The sequence below is a fragment of the Corylus avellana genome, chromosome ca2 (assembly GCF_901000735.1).
Source record: "Corylus avellana chromosome ca2, CavTom2PMs-1.0".
In the NCBI taxonomy this organism is placed as follows: Eukaryota; Viridiplantae; Streptophyta; class Magnoliopsida; order Fagales; family Betulaceae; genus Corylus; species Corylus avellana.
This window is the reverse complement of record NC_081542.1, coordinates 49,739,470-49,753,575: the sequence shown is the minus strand read 5'-3', so window position 1 is coordinate 49,753,575 and position 14,106 is coordinate 49,739,470. Positions and strand designations below refer to the sequence as shown.

Below are 14,106 nucleotides of genomic sequence, written 5' to 3'. Positions count from 1 at the left end.
GATTTGCATGCTCCCAATTAAAACCCCAAGCTACGGCCCCGATGGTTTGAACTTGAGCAGGCTAAATATAGAGAACCCCTACTATTTGGTTGAGGTGTTAACTCACTTAATGGCTAATAATATTACACATAGCGGCAAGACCCACCACGTCAGCTGGAAGAGACGTGGAAAATTGAAGAGGTGGATTTCAGTACATATGGGGTTTGACAATGGAAAGCTTTCTGCCTCTTGCTAATTTAGAAAAGAAAGAAAATAGATAATAACGTCAATATCTAGTTTTGGCTGCTTTAACATTCTAGTTTGTGGTATTGCCCTTAACATTTCAAGGCTCTGGTTTTGGGTTGAGATGTCGTAAATGAGTGGATTCACACTGCATTCTAATTGAAGTTATTATATATATATATATGCTATCCTTTTTCTTTTCTTTTTTTTGGATAAGTGTTTTTCATGTTATCCTTTTCCTTTTTTCCTTTTTTATTTTTTATTTTATTTTTTTTATAAGTGTTCTCGTTGACATTAAATGGTCACCATGTCAAACCTGAGTAATTCTAAAAGGTCTACTTGTATTTTAATAAGAATGATGTGGCTATTACAATCACAATTTGATCAAAATTCAATACTGATCAATCACAAGCCCAATGATAATTTTAATAGCCACATCATTCTTAGTATGACATAAGTAGGATATAAGTAGGCCTTCTAGCATTACTTTGTCAAACCTATGACCCATCCTGCATCCACATAATGTCCAAAACAAAAGCTCCAAAAGTTTGGGTATTTCTCATAGTATAATAAAGTTGCTGTTCTTCAACCGCAATAATTTATGTACTAAGGACACTCTCGTCAGGTTTTCTTTCAAACCGTCTGAAGGAAATATTTTTCAACCCATTGAAAATATTGTTAAGTGTGTATAAACATTTAAAAGACACATTAAAGACAGTTTGCCATGTAAAGCGTAATACTAATAAAGCTGCGCATGTATCCATGAAATTGTATTGAATGAGCAGGTTTTTTTTTTTTTTTTTTTTTGACATGTCCGCATAAAAGGGGAATAGTTCATTAGGCGTGGTTCCAGCCAATTGATCTACCACTTGGGAATGAATGAGCATGTTTCTGTTTGATTAATGATATTGTTGATTTATCTCAAAAAGATGAAAAAAAAAATTATTAAAGTTTGAAAATGAAAGAGACACGTGTGGGCTCACAACAGGACCCCAAGGCAGAGGCCCATCCCAATAATTCACATTCGGACAACCGTGGTCCCCTTCAGACCAATTCGTATGTGTTCTCCAATATTCTCTCATGCGTGGGACAATCTACTGGGAACCATATCAAACTTTGACCAATCAGAATTTTACGATGATCCGACGGTCTAAAGAACTCGTCTATTTCATGGGCATTGGTCTGCCATTTCTGGGACAAAGGAAGGCTTCATTGGGCCTCCTGTAATCCCGGCCCAATTACAATGATAATAGAAATTTCGAAAGATCCCCTTCTAACGCTTGGATGATCAAGAAAGTACGCCATGATGAGTATTAAATTATGATGTCTTCCCTGCAATGATGTCATGCAACAATGGATTCGGATTAGAAATAGCAGTTGAACTTAAATCTTCTTATCTTGATGCTAAACCCATCTTAAGTCGGCTCAATCAAAGCCTGGTAACGTCATGTAATTGTTCTTAGACATCCCCAACTAGCGGAATAATTCTATAATTCATTTTTGTGTTATTTACTTTCATAATTTATCTCTCATTTCAATTAAATATTTTATATGATAAATTTCATTTAGGTAATAAGAGTACTAGTGTAGGGTAGCCTCAATAACGCATTCTCTATACTTGGGCCAATTTCAGACCCAAAAAAAGAAGAAGAAGCATTTGGGCTTATTCTTCCTCCAAACACTCACCTCAAAACAAATTCCAAATTCCAATGGGCCTGCTAACTCATGCTGAGAAAACCCATAAAATAAACAGGAAATGGGCTGAAAAATTGGTCATCTAATAATTTCTTAGCTTGGGCACCAAGAAAAGGGCCACCAAGAACAATGATTTTTGAAGCAATCCCTGGATGCTATAGTAGGCCAGAGATGGCCCTCGATGGTGGCAGTGTCAGGGACATTTGAAACCTTTTTTTTTTAAACTATAGATTTAGATTCCTCTCGACACTTGTACTCTGTCAGTGGTCAACTCGTGCAAGGACTTTATTCTCAGAGAATCCAAACACAACTTTATAGCATCTGATTCTTCGGATTTCTTTCACAGAGATGTCCCAAGTATTCTACTAATCAACAACTTACTTAGCAAGGATGGAGTTTTTATTTTAATTAGGTTGGAGAAATTTTTTTAAATTTAGTTTAGAAGAAAACTCAATCTACTTAGAAATGGGTTCAATAAATAAATAAGTTTAGATTTTTTTTCTTCTTAAATGAACTGGATGCAAATCATTTGAAAAAGGAAATTCAGAAAAAAAATATTGTTGAGTTCTATAACATTTCTCTATCACACAATCAAAAGTCCAAACCACATCTTTGTTTATTGCTTAGTGGGTATACCAACTTGCCAACCAACGATATTGGATTCTCTTTATTTCTGGATAGCATTTATTATTTGATGGAACAGATTTTTGTTGTTGTATATATGCGTGACAGCATGTATACCACATCTATAAGATTTAATTTAAACCATAACTATTTTTAATTCCTAACCATAAAATATAGATATCCATTTAAAAAGAAAATAAGGGAGAATAGTGTCCACAGGACAATCCATTGGCTTTTAATGCTTAGGTTTGATATCGCCACAACTCTAAATCAACTTTGACCCAATTTTTAGAATAAATTATTCTCTTTTATTTTTAAACTTTAGAGAGAAGTTGAACTAAAGTTGAGTTTAAGTTGTGACTTTTTTTTCACGCTCAACGCGTTAAAGTGGCCCCGAACTTCGTATGGTCCTTGTCAAGTATGACTAATCTACCCTTTTCTTATAAATAATTTACCTCCAAAGCAAGGCTAAATTCAGAAATTCACCTACCCTCTTTGTCTTTTCGTTTTATTTACCTAAAGCATTTCCCGTGAGTCACCGCGAAGTTTCTGGTTGTACCTTAAGCAATTTCCCCCATTCTCGAGCACTGACCCCAGTGTCAACCCTAGCCCTAGTCCTTGATGCTCACAAATCGACTTCAAAGAGTAACCCGATCATGGCGGACCTGCCGTCGGAGATTCTTATCGCCGTCCTCTGCCGGCTGCCAGTCCGGTCGCTTCTTCGGTTCCGGTCCGTGTCCAAGCCATTCCGCTCTCTGATCGACAGCACGGGTTTCATTGATCTCCACCTCAAGAACTCCATAGAGACAGGCTCTAACCTCAGCCTCATGCTCCGGAGGGACTCCGAGATCTATCTTATCAACCTTGACGCCCTAAGCGATGCCGTCTTGCTCGCTCACCCTCTGATGTGCTACAGCAATCGGATCTTAATCCTGGGCTCCACCAACGGCTTGATCTGCATCTCTAACGTGGCCGAGGACATCGCTCTGTGGAACCCATCGATCAGAAGGCACAAAGTCTTGCCCTTTTTGCCCATTGAGCGAATCGGGTCGAGCTTGCTGGGCACGCGGGTATTCGGGTTCGGGTACGACCCGGTGAGCGAGGACTACAAGCTAGTGAGGATTTCGCAGTTCATCAATTTGGATAACGAAGGGTTTGTGTCCAAAGTTAAGGTTTATAGTCTTAGAGCGAACGAGTGGAGAGACTCTGAGGATATGCCTTATGTTCTGTGTTATGCGAGGAAGAATGGGACCTTCGCGAGTGGTGCTTTGCATTGGGTGGTGAACCGGAAGTTCAACGTCGAAGAGGCTGATCTGATTGTCGCTTTTGATCTGACGGTTGAGAGATTTAGGGAGGTCCCATTGCCCGAGTGTGAGGAGAAGAGATTTCACATTGAAGTGGGGGTCTTGGGTCGGTGCGTGTGTATGATAGCGACTTACCCGGATGTTCGTATCGATGTTTGGGTGATGAGGGAGTATGGGGTCAAGGAGTCTTGGGCTAAGCTCTTTTCGGTTGCAAAAGCTGACGTTGTTGGGTCGTACAAGTATTTGAGGCCCTTGGCTTATTCCAAGACTGGTAGGGAGGTTCTGGTGGAGCTTGACAATCAGAGGCTTGTGTGGTACGATTTGAGGGGGAAAAGGGTCGAGAATGTGAGTGTGGGCGGTTTGCCGGATTCGTTTGAGGCCGAAATTTTTGTCGGAAGTCTTGTCCCGACCGCGGCGAGTAGAAGAGATCATGGGAAGAAGCAGAGTTTAGAAGAGGAGAAAAATAAGAAAAATAGGTAAATGACAATAGACTGTCTTTGGTTTCCTTATGCAGGTTATTGTATCTCTGTTGGCATTGTTTTTTGTTATTAGACAGTGATGATACGTTGATGACATGCTTACATAATCTGGTTCTAATGGCCTCTTTGGGAGTGCGATTTAAAAAAAAAAAAATTGCGTTTTACTTTTTAAAATTGCATAGACGTTTGGTAAAACATGTTAAGAAATACTGTTTTTACCAAAATTGAGTGTTTGGATAACATTAACATATAATTTGCAGTTTCATTGGTAAATATTGCGCCAAATATTATTTTAAGTGAAATCATGATTTTGGTTTAAATTCGCACATTTTCAAATAAGCACCCCCTAGTCTGCTTATAAAAATCGTAGATCTTTTCACGATTTTAAAATTTTCGTTTTTAAAATCGCAATCTCAAACACTCCAAAATTGCGATTTGGTTTAAAAGTGCAGATTATTTTTTTAAAAATGCACTCTCAAATGGACCCTGGGTCACTCATAGTAGTGGTGTATGTGATTTGGTTCACAATTTAATGATGGCTAGCCCAGCTTGGTTTTCCTACCACCTTGCAATTGGTGCAATTTTATATCGTATACTTTCATGTGACTTAGTGCCTGACAAATTGGCCCTTGGTTTTTTCTCAGGGATGATTTCCTGTCAGAGGGCTTCAAATTGGTGCTATAAGCAAACAGCAGGATGAACGGAAGCGTGGAGAAGATGTACTTTTGTGAATTTGGTTTGCGTTTACTTTTAAAGCTTACTAGAGTGGCTTCTTTTGGTCTAAAATAAGGTTGCAATGCTCAATTTGAGTGTATTTAGGGCAGGATTTGGTGAATCAAATTATTGTCTTCATCTTTCAGGAAGTGTGCCATCTCGAACTAAGGGCACCTTCTTCTTCACACTTACATTTCAGAATGAGGTTCAGAGGGTATTTAGTTCCTTCGGGAGGTTGCTCCTCTCTGGAGCCAATATTTCTTAGACCCGCTTAATCAACCACCCTTCCCTTCCCTTCTTTTCAAAAAAAGAAAAAAAGAAAAAAGAAAAAGGGGTGCCCCTTCTGTTTCTTTTAACTTTACTGTCACATAAGCAACATATCTTTGCTCCTTTATTCTTCAGAGGGTGAAAAGTGAAGGGAGAGAGCCATGCTTGATCAGCTGAGAATGCTTGAAGATGGGAGGAAACAATAATCCCAACGATGTGTACCAAATGCCTTTACTAGAATGAGTATACTATTTCAGGTTTTTTCCTGATTAATGCCATATATTGTCCACTTGTGTAAGGTGTTGTGTACTTGTAGTTACTGTGGTTTTGAAGCATGTATATACAAAAATGTTTGTATACCTCTCTAAATCCACAAGGTTGTATGACATCTGTCGATTTTGATGCTGGAATTTACTTTTTCTTTAACTGAAATTTGATGTTATAACCGACTTTGAACTATATGCTGTGAATTTTCAAATTGTTGACCTGTGAGAAAATGGCATGACCATTTAGGTTGGTTTTGAGGTGCAGTCCTAGTTATAAATGATTGCAGATTAAGAATGGGTGGTGATGTTCAATTATAGAGCAAATTACATTGTTGTTGAATTTTGAAATTGTTTACCTCAGAGAAAATGACATAAAGAAAAATTGTGAGAATGGGACTTTGTGTATGGGGGGCAGTTTGAGATTCCATTGTTCTTGATCAGTAAGATGGACTTCACTGAGAATGGATTCTGGAGGCATAGATTAGTGATTTGGTTTCTGTAGTGGGTAATGCCCAGTGGAGTTCTTGGTCAGCTGGAGTGGCCAATTTGACCTTCAAAAACTGGAGGATGGCTCCCCATTGCATGAGAGAACGGTTGTAGGTTAAAAGATATATTGTTTAAAACTCTTTATGGGTGGATGGTTGCTATCAGTAGTTCTGGCTTTGCTAAATTTGCATCAATATTGAGTGGTTCATAATAGGATGAATTGCATGGTATCCTTGTACAATAGTTGCAGAGGAATCAAAGCTGTGTCTGTAGTTGAGGGTGGGACTGGAAGAAGATCAATAAGCAGAAGAATCCTAACCCTTAGTTATTTTGTACCACCAAGTCTGATAAGGAAAAAAAAAAGAAAAAAAAAGAAGGTACCACCAAGTCTGGACTTGTATGGGCATTACAACAGGACCATGCTTGATCCGCAGTGGGGTCATGAAGAAAGAGAGCTGCCCACCGAACCTAAAACAAAAAGGGAGGTAGAATTTCATGTCAACTTTAGTTTGGGCCTTTTTAATCTCTTTCCTTTTTTTCTCAACATGGGTGCCCTTATTTTTTAGTACTTGCGATTTGTGTTGGTATCAAATAGTCACACTGGATTACAAAAGTACTATTTTGAACATCTTTTCGCCCATGTTTAGTCTAAAAACTTAACAGCATATAATGTCAAGGTATAGCATGACAAGGGTCTCCCATGCTACATTATTCTACTACATCAACATTATTTAAAAATTAAAACACAAAAAAGCTAAACATGTAAGGGAGGTATAGGAAATCCCACCTTCAATGGGTGGCAAAGACTCATCCTGAGCCCGAGGGTGGGGATCTCCTTCGCAATGGGTCATAAGGAGAGATCCTACCCGTGGTGGGTTGCGAGGGTGAAGATTTCCCTCTCTGGGTTGGTCCATTCGATCACCCATAGGGGGTTGTGTCCACCCACATGATATGGCCACCTAAAGCATAGGAGGGGTAAAGATGTAGCCACTCAACAAATCTAAAGGGGTTACGCAACCATCTTAAATTTTAAATATATTTAAGTTTTTTTGGAAATAAATAAATTAAAATTATAGAATACATTTTCTCAATTATAAATTTCAGGATATAATACAACTTTCACCTATACGTTGTAATATATATATATAACACATTAATAAACAAGAGAAATGCTACAGTTACAACCATTATCACAAATGGTATTGCACAACGTGGCCACCTTGGTTTGTTTTTTTTATTCGTTCTTTTCTCATTCTTTTGTTTTCTTGTTCTTTTGTTTTCTTCTTCCTTCTCTTTCTCACAGGATCCTTAGACGGGAAATGCTTGCTTGCTTTGACAACCATCACCGGGTATCCATCCTTTGATAAACCCTGAAGATAAATCTTTCTGGGTTCCAGTTCATCTGGAATTTCGGATTCAGATATGAACCCAATGGGCACCATTGCAGCCCTCCACTTCAGCCACTGGACAAACATCTTTGCTGCTTTGTCTGGGTCCATCGACCTTGCAATCAAGAACCTCATGAGCGTCGGGTCGCCGTGCCCCTGCAAAGACAAACTCATGAAACAAAGACAACTGATATCCTCACCTGGGTCAGTGCGATTTCTTGGTTTTTCTCCATGTGAAGTTCTCAGAAGATAGTTAGGCTTGTTTTCAGATTAAAAAAAGATGGATTTGAACTGGGAATGAAAAGAAAAACAAAATACGCTACTTTGACTCAATTTCAAAAGATTAATAGAAAGCTTTCTCAAAAAAAAAAAAAAAAAATAATAATAATCCAAAGCGAGAGGTGTTGATTTGAAGGGGTGGAGCATATGGAAGAGACGTGAGAGTTCCGTTGACAGAACGCAACATTTAGTAAAAGAAGTGAGCCCTCGAGTCTCTCTCTCATCGACTCACTCTCCTTCACTCTCTGCAAACGCAAATGCGAGCAGGTGAAGGAAGTAGAAAACAAAAGAAAGAGAAAAGAAAGAATAAAAAAAAAACAAGCTAACGTGGCAACGTCAGCTTGTGCAATTCCATTTGTGAAAACGGTTGTAACTTTAACATTCTCGATAAACAAATCATACACAACTAAACTCTATTAAATAATATTAAAATATATCATCCCAATCTTTATTATGTTTCCAAACAAATCTTTTCAAATATGACAGGTGTCTTCTGACCAAACAAATTAAAAGCATTACGTGTTATTTTAATAATGTAAGCGGATCCTTCATGATTTCATGCGCCGAACCTTTAATCATTACTTTATTTCTCTAGAAAGCACCAGAAACTGCTTCTTCATTCAAATCTCCCGATCCAAAACCCAGCCAGACAGCCAACCTTATACCCCGTCTGATATGCCAAACCTCAAGCTAGACCTTAACTTCCCGTCCGATGTAATCACCGACATCCTATGCCAACTTCCGGTGAAGACGCTTCTACGGTTCAGATGCGCATCCAAGCGTTGGTGCTCCCAAATAGACGATCCAGATTTCATTAAGATTCACCTTAGCCACTCCCTTGCCACCAAGTCCAAATTCAGCCTCGTTCTCAAAAAATGGTACCTCTACTCCGTTGAGCTCGATTCGCTTCGCACCGCCACGGAACTCAATCCCCCATTGAATGTGATCTGGGGTATAACCGACGTTTTTGGCTCTTGCAATGGCTTGTTGGCTGTGTGTAACGCTGAAGAAGAAATGGCTTTATGGAACCCATCAACGAGAAAACAACAGATATTGCCTGTTATGCCGGTTGAGGCTCCTAAAGGTTATATAAATGTTAAACCTCGTCGTTTTACTTTTTATGGATTTGGGCACGACCCCATTAGCGATGACTACAAGGTGGTGAGGATGGTGCAGTTTGTTGGTGATAATGGGTTTTTCTCTGCTGATGTTAAAGTTTATAGCTTGAAGAGTAACTCTTGGAGAGGAATCAAGGACATACCCTATTATATTCGTTATCTGTTTCAGCTTGGTTACCTTCTTTTTTATAGACGAGGGTATGCTGCGCTTGCTGGTGGTGCTTTGCATTGGGTGGTGCCTGGAGGGTTTGGATGGTACTGTATGATTGTTGCTTTTGATCTTGTAGCTGAGGAGTTTCGAATTGTACCGCAGCCTGATCATGTCGATGGCGGTTTTGTAATGGATCTGGGGGTCTTGGAAGGGCGCCTATGCATGATTTGCAATTACGGTAATGATTTTGTTGATGTATGGCTGATGAAGGAATATGGATTAAAGGAGTCTTGGACTAAATTGTTTAAGGTTTCACAGTCAAGTTTGAACAGGGATTTTGGACAGGTGATGCCTTTAGCTTATTCTAAGAGTGGTGACAAGGACAAGGTTCTTTTGGAATTGGACAAGGAAAAGCTACTTTGGTATGATTTGAGGAGGAGGAGAGCCAAGACAGTGAGGATTGAGGGGGCTCCAAATTCATTCAATGCGGGTGTTTATGTGGAAAGCCTTGTTCCCTTAGGTGGTGGTCGAATGGATGGGAAGACACAGCAACCAGCGTCAGAGGAAAAGAAGAAAAGCAATAGAAAGAAGATGTGAGATAACATAAATTTAATTGAGTTATTTATTTACTTTTTGTTCAAGCTTATTTCTATACCTGGTTATGCATTTGTCTTTCTCAATTGACTGGATAGGTTAATTACCAATTTTACGTGAGCAGTTGATCTCTTTAGTTTAATTTCCTGGTTCTCTTAAGAGTTCAAGTTTGTTTAAAAAAATTGATGTACATGACCAGTCTGGTTTGTTTCACTCTTTTTAATTACCCAACATGATTGCTATATAGCATATATCTACTTATTTTTGTTTAAGTTTAACTTACTACTTTGATGGATTGATCATTGTTTTGCAGGGATGATTTTCTGTCAAAAGGCTTTAAACTGACTCTATAAGCAAACAGGAGGAGGAAAATGGGCACAAAGTGAAAAGTGGTAAAGCAACAAACTTTTCCATTTCAATTAAGGATTACTAGATTTAGTTTATCTTACCTCATTAATAGTTTAAGCTGACAATTTGTTTTAAAAGAGGCAGATATAAGTTGTTTGACATAACAAGTACATTGTTTTCTAGAGGACTGACAATTTCTTTGTCATTTTCCTTGATTCATACTAGTTGTTCTTTCATTTTTTTTAACCCTCGGAATTGATAAAGGAAGTCACAGGTTGCACTTAAAAATATGAGTGTGTCCCAGGGAAAAAGTTTGTTGTAGAATCTCATGTGTCTTGTTTATAATTAGCTCTAGTAATATTTCGTTCTATCTTCGATTATTTCAATTTGCACTAGTGACAATTTGTTAGTGTTGGCTTGAAATTGTCATACGGAGGCAATCATTGTGAATGTGATGTTGTCGTTGCGTTTAGGCTCCGTTTACTTCGACGTAAAATGGTTTCCGTCGGAAAATATTTTTAGGGAAGTCATTTTTCTTAAAAATGTTTTCCACCGAAAACATTTTACAGTGTTTACCGCGCGCACGGAAAATCAAATTTTAAAAAAAAAATATTTTCATTTAATTATATTAACCTATAAAATATAATTTTTATTCAAAATATAAAAATATTAATATAAAATAATTTATGTTTGATTGTTAAAATTTGACAAAAACAATCAACCTATTTGAGAATATTTTTGGATTTTCTATTTTTTTAGAAAAAAAAATAGTGAAAGTACTGTATCTAAAAATGTTCATACATCAATATTATGAATATTCCACATCTAGGAAGATTGATACATATGAAAGGGCAAGTAAGTTACTTTCATCTTGCTTGAAAAAAAAAATTACCATGAATTCTAAAATTCAACCACAAATATTATAATATTTTGGCCAAAGAACTACCATCCAAGTTAATTAGTATCTTACTACATATCAATAATACACAAATTCTAATTTCCATGATTTTTGAAGATGTTGTCCAACCAAAACTTTCTAAGCTTAGTATTCTTTACCAGAAATCCTCTTGCTACCTTCTCATCTCCATTCAAATGGTCAAATCTATCTACAAACAACATAAAAATGGAACCAGTTCAGCAACCAAGTGCTTCAAGGATGGACTTAAGGCCATCCCTTTCTAAGCAATGGGCCAGTTCAGCCTTAAAAAAAACAAAAATAAAAAGCATGTCACAACATTAGACAGAAAATAAAGTATTGAAAAAAGAAAAAGGAGAAGAAAATAGAAGAAACAAGAAAAGAAAATAAAGCCATCCCTTTCAGCACATAACTCAAGCAATTTTTAGAATAGAAATACATGCATACAAATTATTTAACTTTATTCAAAGGAAGGCAGGAACTAAAAATCTGATACTGAAGTGTATTAAACATCAAAACATATCACTCATTGCATCACTTCAGCAACGATAGAATAAAAAGCTAGCCATCCAGCACACATGAACAGGAATAAGAACTAATTACAAGATAAAAGGCATAAACCGAGATATCAAACAATTAAGAAATGAAAATATATGCTTATAATAAAAATAAGATAATTGGAGTGAATTACAACACTCAAACATAGAAAAAAACAAATGCATAAAACAAACCATTCTTCATTGCATCGCTGCTGCGCGCACTTGGCCAACGACAGCTGCTGCTGCTGCTTGTCACTTCGGTCCATGGAGAGCAAGAAAATCCAGAGAGAAAAATGGTAAAAGAGAGAAAAAAGAGGACAGAGGTGGTGGTGGTGAGGTTGAGGGAGTGAACTGGGAGAGAGAGAAAGAGAGAGACAAAGACAGAGACCCAGTTGGTGATGTTGCTGTTGGTGAACTTCTTCTTTGGCCATTTTCGTCAAACAGTTGGTGTTCAAAGCCACGGATTGCAATTGTCCAAAGTAACTGGGCCTCTCTTGTGGGTCATACTCCCCTCTTTTTATGGCTTTTGATATCACAATTAAAATGTTCATAATCTTCCATGGCAATGAAGATTTGCTGTAGACAATAATGATGGGTGTGTGCAACATACATTGACGTTCTGAAAAAGGTTTCAAGTAAACCACTTTTGCACGACTACAATTCTTTTTGGCTCCCTTTTTACATAAGAGGCAGAGGGGGCGTGATGAATTTTACTACAAACACGAACCAAAGTGGGCAAAACCACGAGAAATTCAAAACAATCATAGCCAAATTCAACCATAAACAGAGCTACGGCATTTATTCTCTACTCTCTTCCCATAATCGCATCCCATATTCTCTTCGCAGCCAGTCAGAGTAATTAAAGGCAAAAAGCAAGAAAAACAACAGCTACCAATCAAAAACCCCAAAACAACTCTAGAAGTTCTCATTTTCCAAAATCCACACCATAGACCCAAAACCCAATCCGTCCCAACTGATCGATACGAGAGTAAAACACAATGGATGATCTGAAATTTTCTTTCTCTAGATCGAAAAGCTTCAGACAAACAGAGAAAAAATCTTCAGAAAAAATTTTATCTTGAAAAGCTTTAGAAAAAAATCGCAGATCTGACACGTTAATAGGGAAAGAAACCAAAATCAAAATGCTCCATGAATTCCAGTTGTCCAACAGAGAAAGAAACCAAAATCAAACCAAAATCAAAATGCTCCATGAATCGCTCCATACATACAATTCAACAAAGAAAGAGAGAGATGAGAGTACCTGCTTCGGGTTTGAAGAGCGAAGCTCGGCCGAGAGAGAGATGAGTTGTGCAGCCTGTGTGTGTTGAGCGTGAAGGTGAAGGAGAAGCTGCAGCTGTGCGTGAAGGTGAAGAGAAATCGTCGGGTTTTTTTTTGTTTTTTTCTAATCAGAATAGCTTCGAGCCGAGGAGGGAAAATGGTTTACGAAATTAAAAATTGTAAACCATTTTCCTGAAAATGTAAAGGTTTTTTGGTCAAACCGAAATCATTTTCGGTTTGACCACTATTTTACGTCGTAGTAAACACTGTAAAATATGAAAATTATTTTTTGGAAATCATTTTACGTCAAAGTATACGAAGCCTAAATTTCTGTGCTGTTGAATAGTTACAATTATGTGCATTATGGGACTAACAGAAGAAGGACATCTTTGCCTAGCATGGTTATGGATCATTAATGAACTCTTAACCTTGCCCGAACCAGAAGTTCTACTAATGTATATATATTCGGCAAAAGCAAATCATATTCTGCTTTCCTAGTAGCATATTTGAATATTAGCCAATTTTTCAAAACAATATATAGGGAATAAAAATGGGGAGAGACTGACTATTTACATAGTTATTGTCCCAAATATTTTTAGCAGCTGAGAAGCAACACCAACTTATATGTTAAATTATCGTGGATTTAACTATTTAAAAGTATATAATTAAGCCTATCCTAGTAGAAAAGGGTTGTTCTAAAAGTAAAAGAATGGTTCTTTCCTTATATATTTTGAGTTTTGATTAAATTCTTAAAGCATGTGAATGTGGGGTGTTTGTTTACGTGGCCGGCCGTTTTACCATATTTGAATATGTTGTTGCATACAAGACGAAAGGGTTGTCATTTGGGAACCTGAATGTCTTTTGAGGATCACCAATTTATGCCTTTGTGCTGCTAACTAAGGCTCCTGTCTTGCTTAAAGGATGAACTTTTTGATTTGGTTGGTGACAATAGATTTATGCTTTTCAAGTTATTTCTTATTGTTGAATTCATTTGTCTGCTTTGATTATGTTTAATGTGTGCATCAAACACAATATGTTAGAAAACAGGCCTCTCACACGTCCTTTTAAGTAAATAGCACCGAAAGAAGCATCCACATCAAGAAGGGAGCATTTCTTGAAGAAGCATAGTAAGAAAATGGCACTTGGGATGTGAACTTTCACCAAACCAGAATCTTTGCCGATGTGTCTTGAGTTGCTAAGAGCACTCACAATGGATTATGCAATGAAGCTTAATCAAGGTGTTCATTCGATTCTCTATACAAAATGCATTTTGCATTTGAACTACTTTGTATCATTAATGCCTTTTTTTTTTTTTTTCCTCCCACCCACATCTCTCTTTCTGTATTATTTTATGCATTAATGTATTAGTATTTAAAAATACATAAACAATAAGAAAATAATATGGAGAAAAAATAGACAATCAGATAAATGAGAATGC

The 14,106-nt window shown here is 37.4% G+C and overlaps 3 protein-coding genes across 8 annotated transcripts in view; 2 read left to right on the top strand and 1 right to left on the bottom strand.

The window, feature by feature from the left end:
* LOC132171243 (tonoplast dicarboxylate transporter-like) overlaps window positions 1-14,106 on the bottom strand; it is a 33,327-nt gene that overhangs the window by 4,954 nt on the left and 14,267 nt on the right. The window lies entirely within an intron of this gene.
* LOC132172099 (F-box protein CPR1-like) lies at window positions 3,063-5,693 on the top strand. Of its 3 annotated transcripts, none has more exons than XM_059583547.1 (3): window positions 3,063-4,321; window positions 4,969-5,043; window positions 5,441-5,693. In XM_059583547.1, exons 1-2 carry the CDS (start codon window positions 3,198-3,200, stop codon window positions 5,006-5,008), a joined length of 1,164 nt encoding a protein of 387 aa, XP_059439530.1. In that variant the 5' UTR covers window positions 3,063-3,197; the 3' UTR covers window positions 5,009-5,043; window positions 5,441-5,693. The 3 variants fall into 3 exon arrangements, with proteins under 3 accessions (XP_059439530.1, XP_059439529.1, XP_059439528.1); XM_059583546.1 differs by having other exon boundaries at window positions 5,185-5,693; XM_059583545.1 differs by having other exon boundaries at window positions 4,969-5,693.
* On the top strand, window positions 8,307-13,952 carry LOC132171527 (F-box protein CPR1-like). 4 transcript variants are annotated; one of them, XM_059582864.1, is made up of 3 exons: window positions 8,307-9,586; window positions 9,901-9,979; window positions 13,745-13,952. In XM_059582864.1, the coding sequence occupies exons 1-2, from the start codon at window positions 8,400-8,402 to the stop codon at window positions 9,938-9,940; spliced, it is 1,227 nt and encodes a 408-aa protein (XP_059438847.1). In that variant the 5' UTR covers window positions 8,307-8,399; the 3' UTR covers window positions 9,941-9,979; window positions 13,745-13,952. The 4 variants fall into 4 exon arrangements, with proteins under 4 accessions (XP_059438847.1, XP_059438846.1, XP_059438845.1 ...); XM_059582863.1 differs by having other exon boundaries at window positions 13,716-13,952; XM_059582862.1 differs by having other exon boundaries at window positions 13,709-13,952.

Coding starts and splice junctions, on each gene's coding strand:
- LOC132171527 (XM_059582864.1), top strand. CDS start 8,400: ATGCCAAACCTCAAGCTAGACCTTAACTTCCCGTCCGATGTAATCACC. Junction 9,587..9,900: donor AAAAGCAATAGAAAGAAGAT/GTGAGATAACAT, acceptor ATTGTTTTGCAG/GGATGATTTTCTGTCAAAAG.
- LOC132172099 (XM_059583547.1), top strand. CDS start 3,198: ATGGCGGACCTGCCGTCGGAGATTCTTATCGCCGTCCTCTGCCGGCTG. Junction 4,322..4,968: donor GAGAAAAATAAGAAAAATAG/GTAAATGACAAT, acceptor GTTTTTTCTCAG/GGATGATTTCCTGTCAGAGG.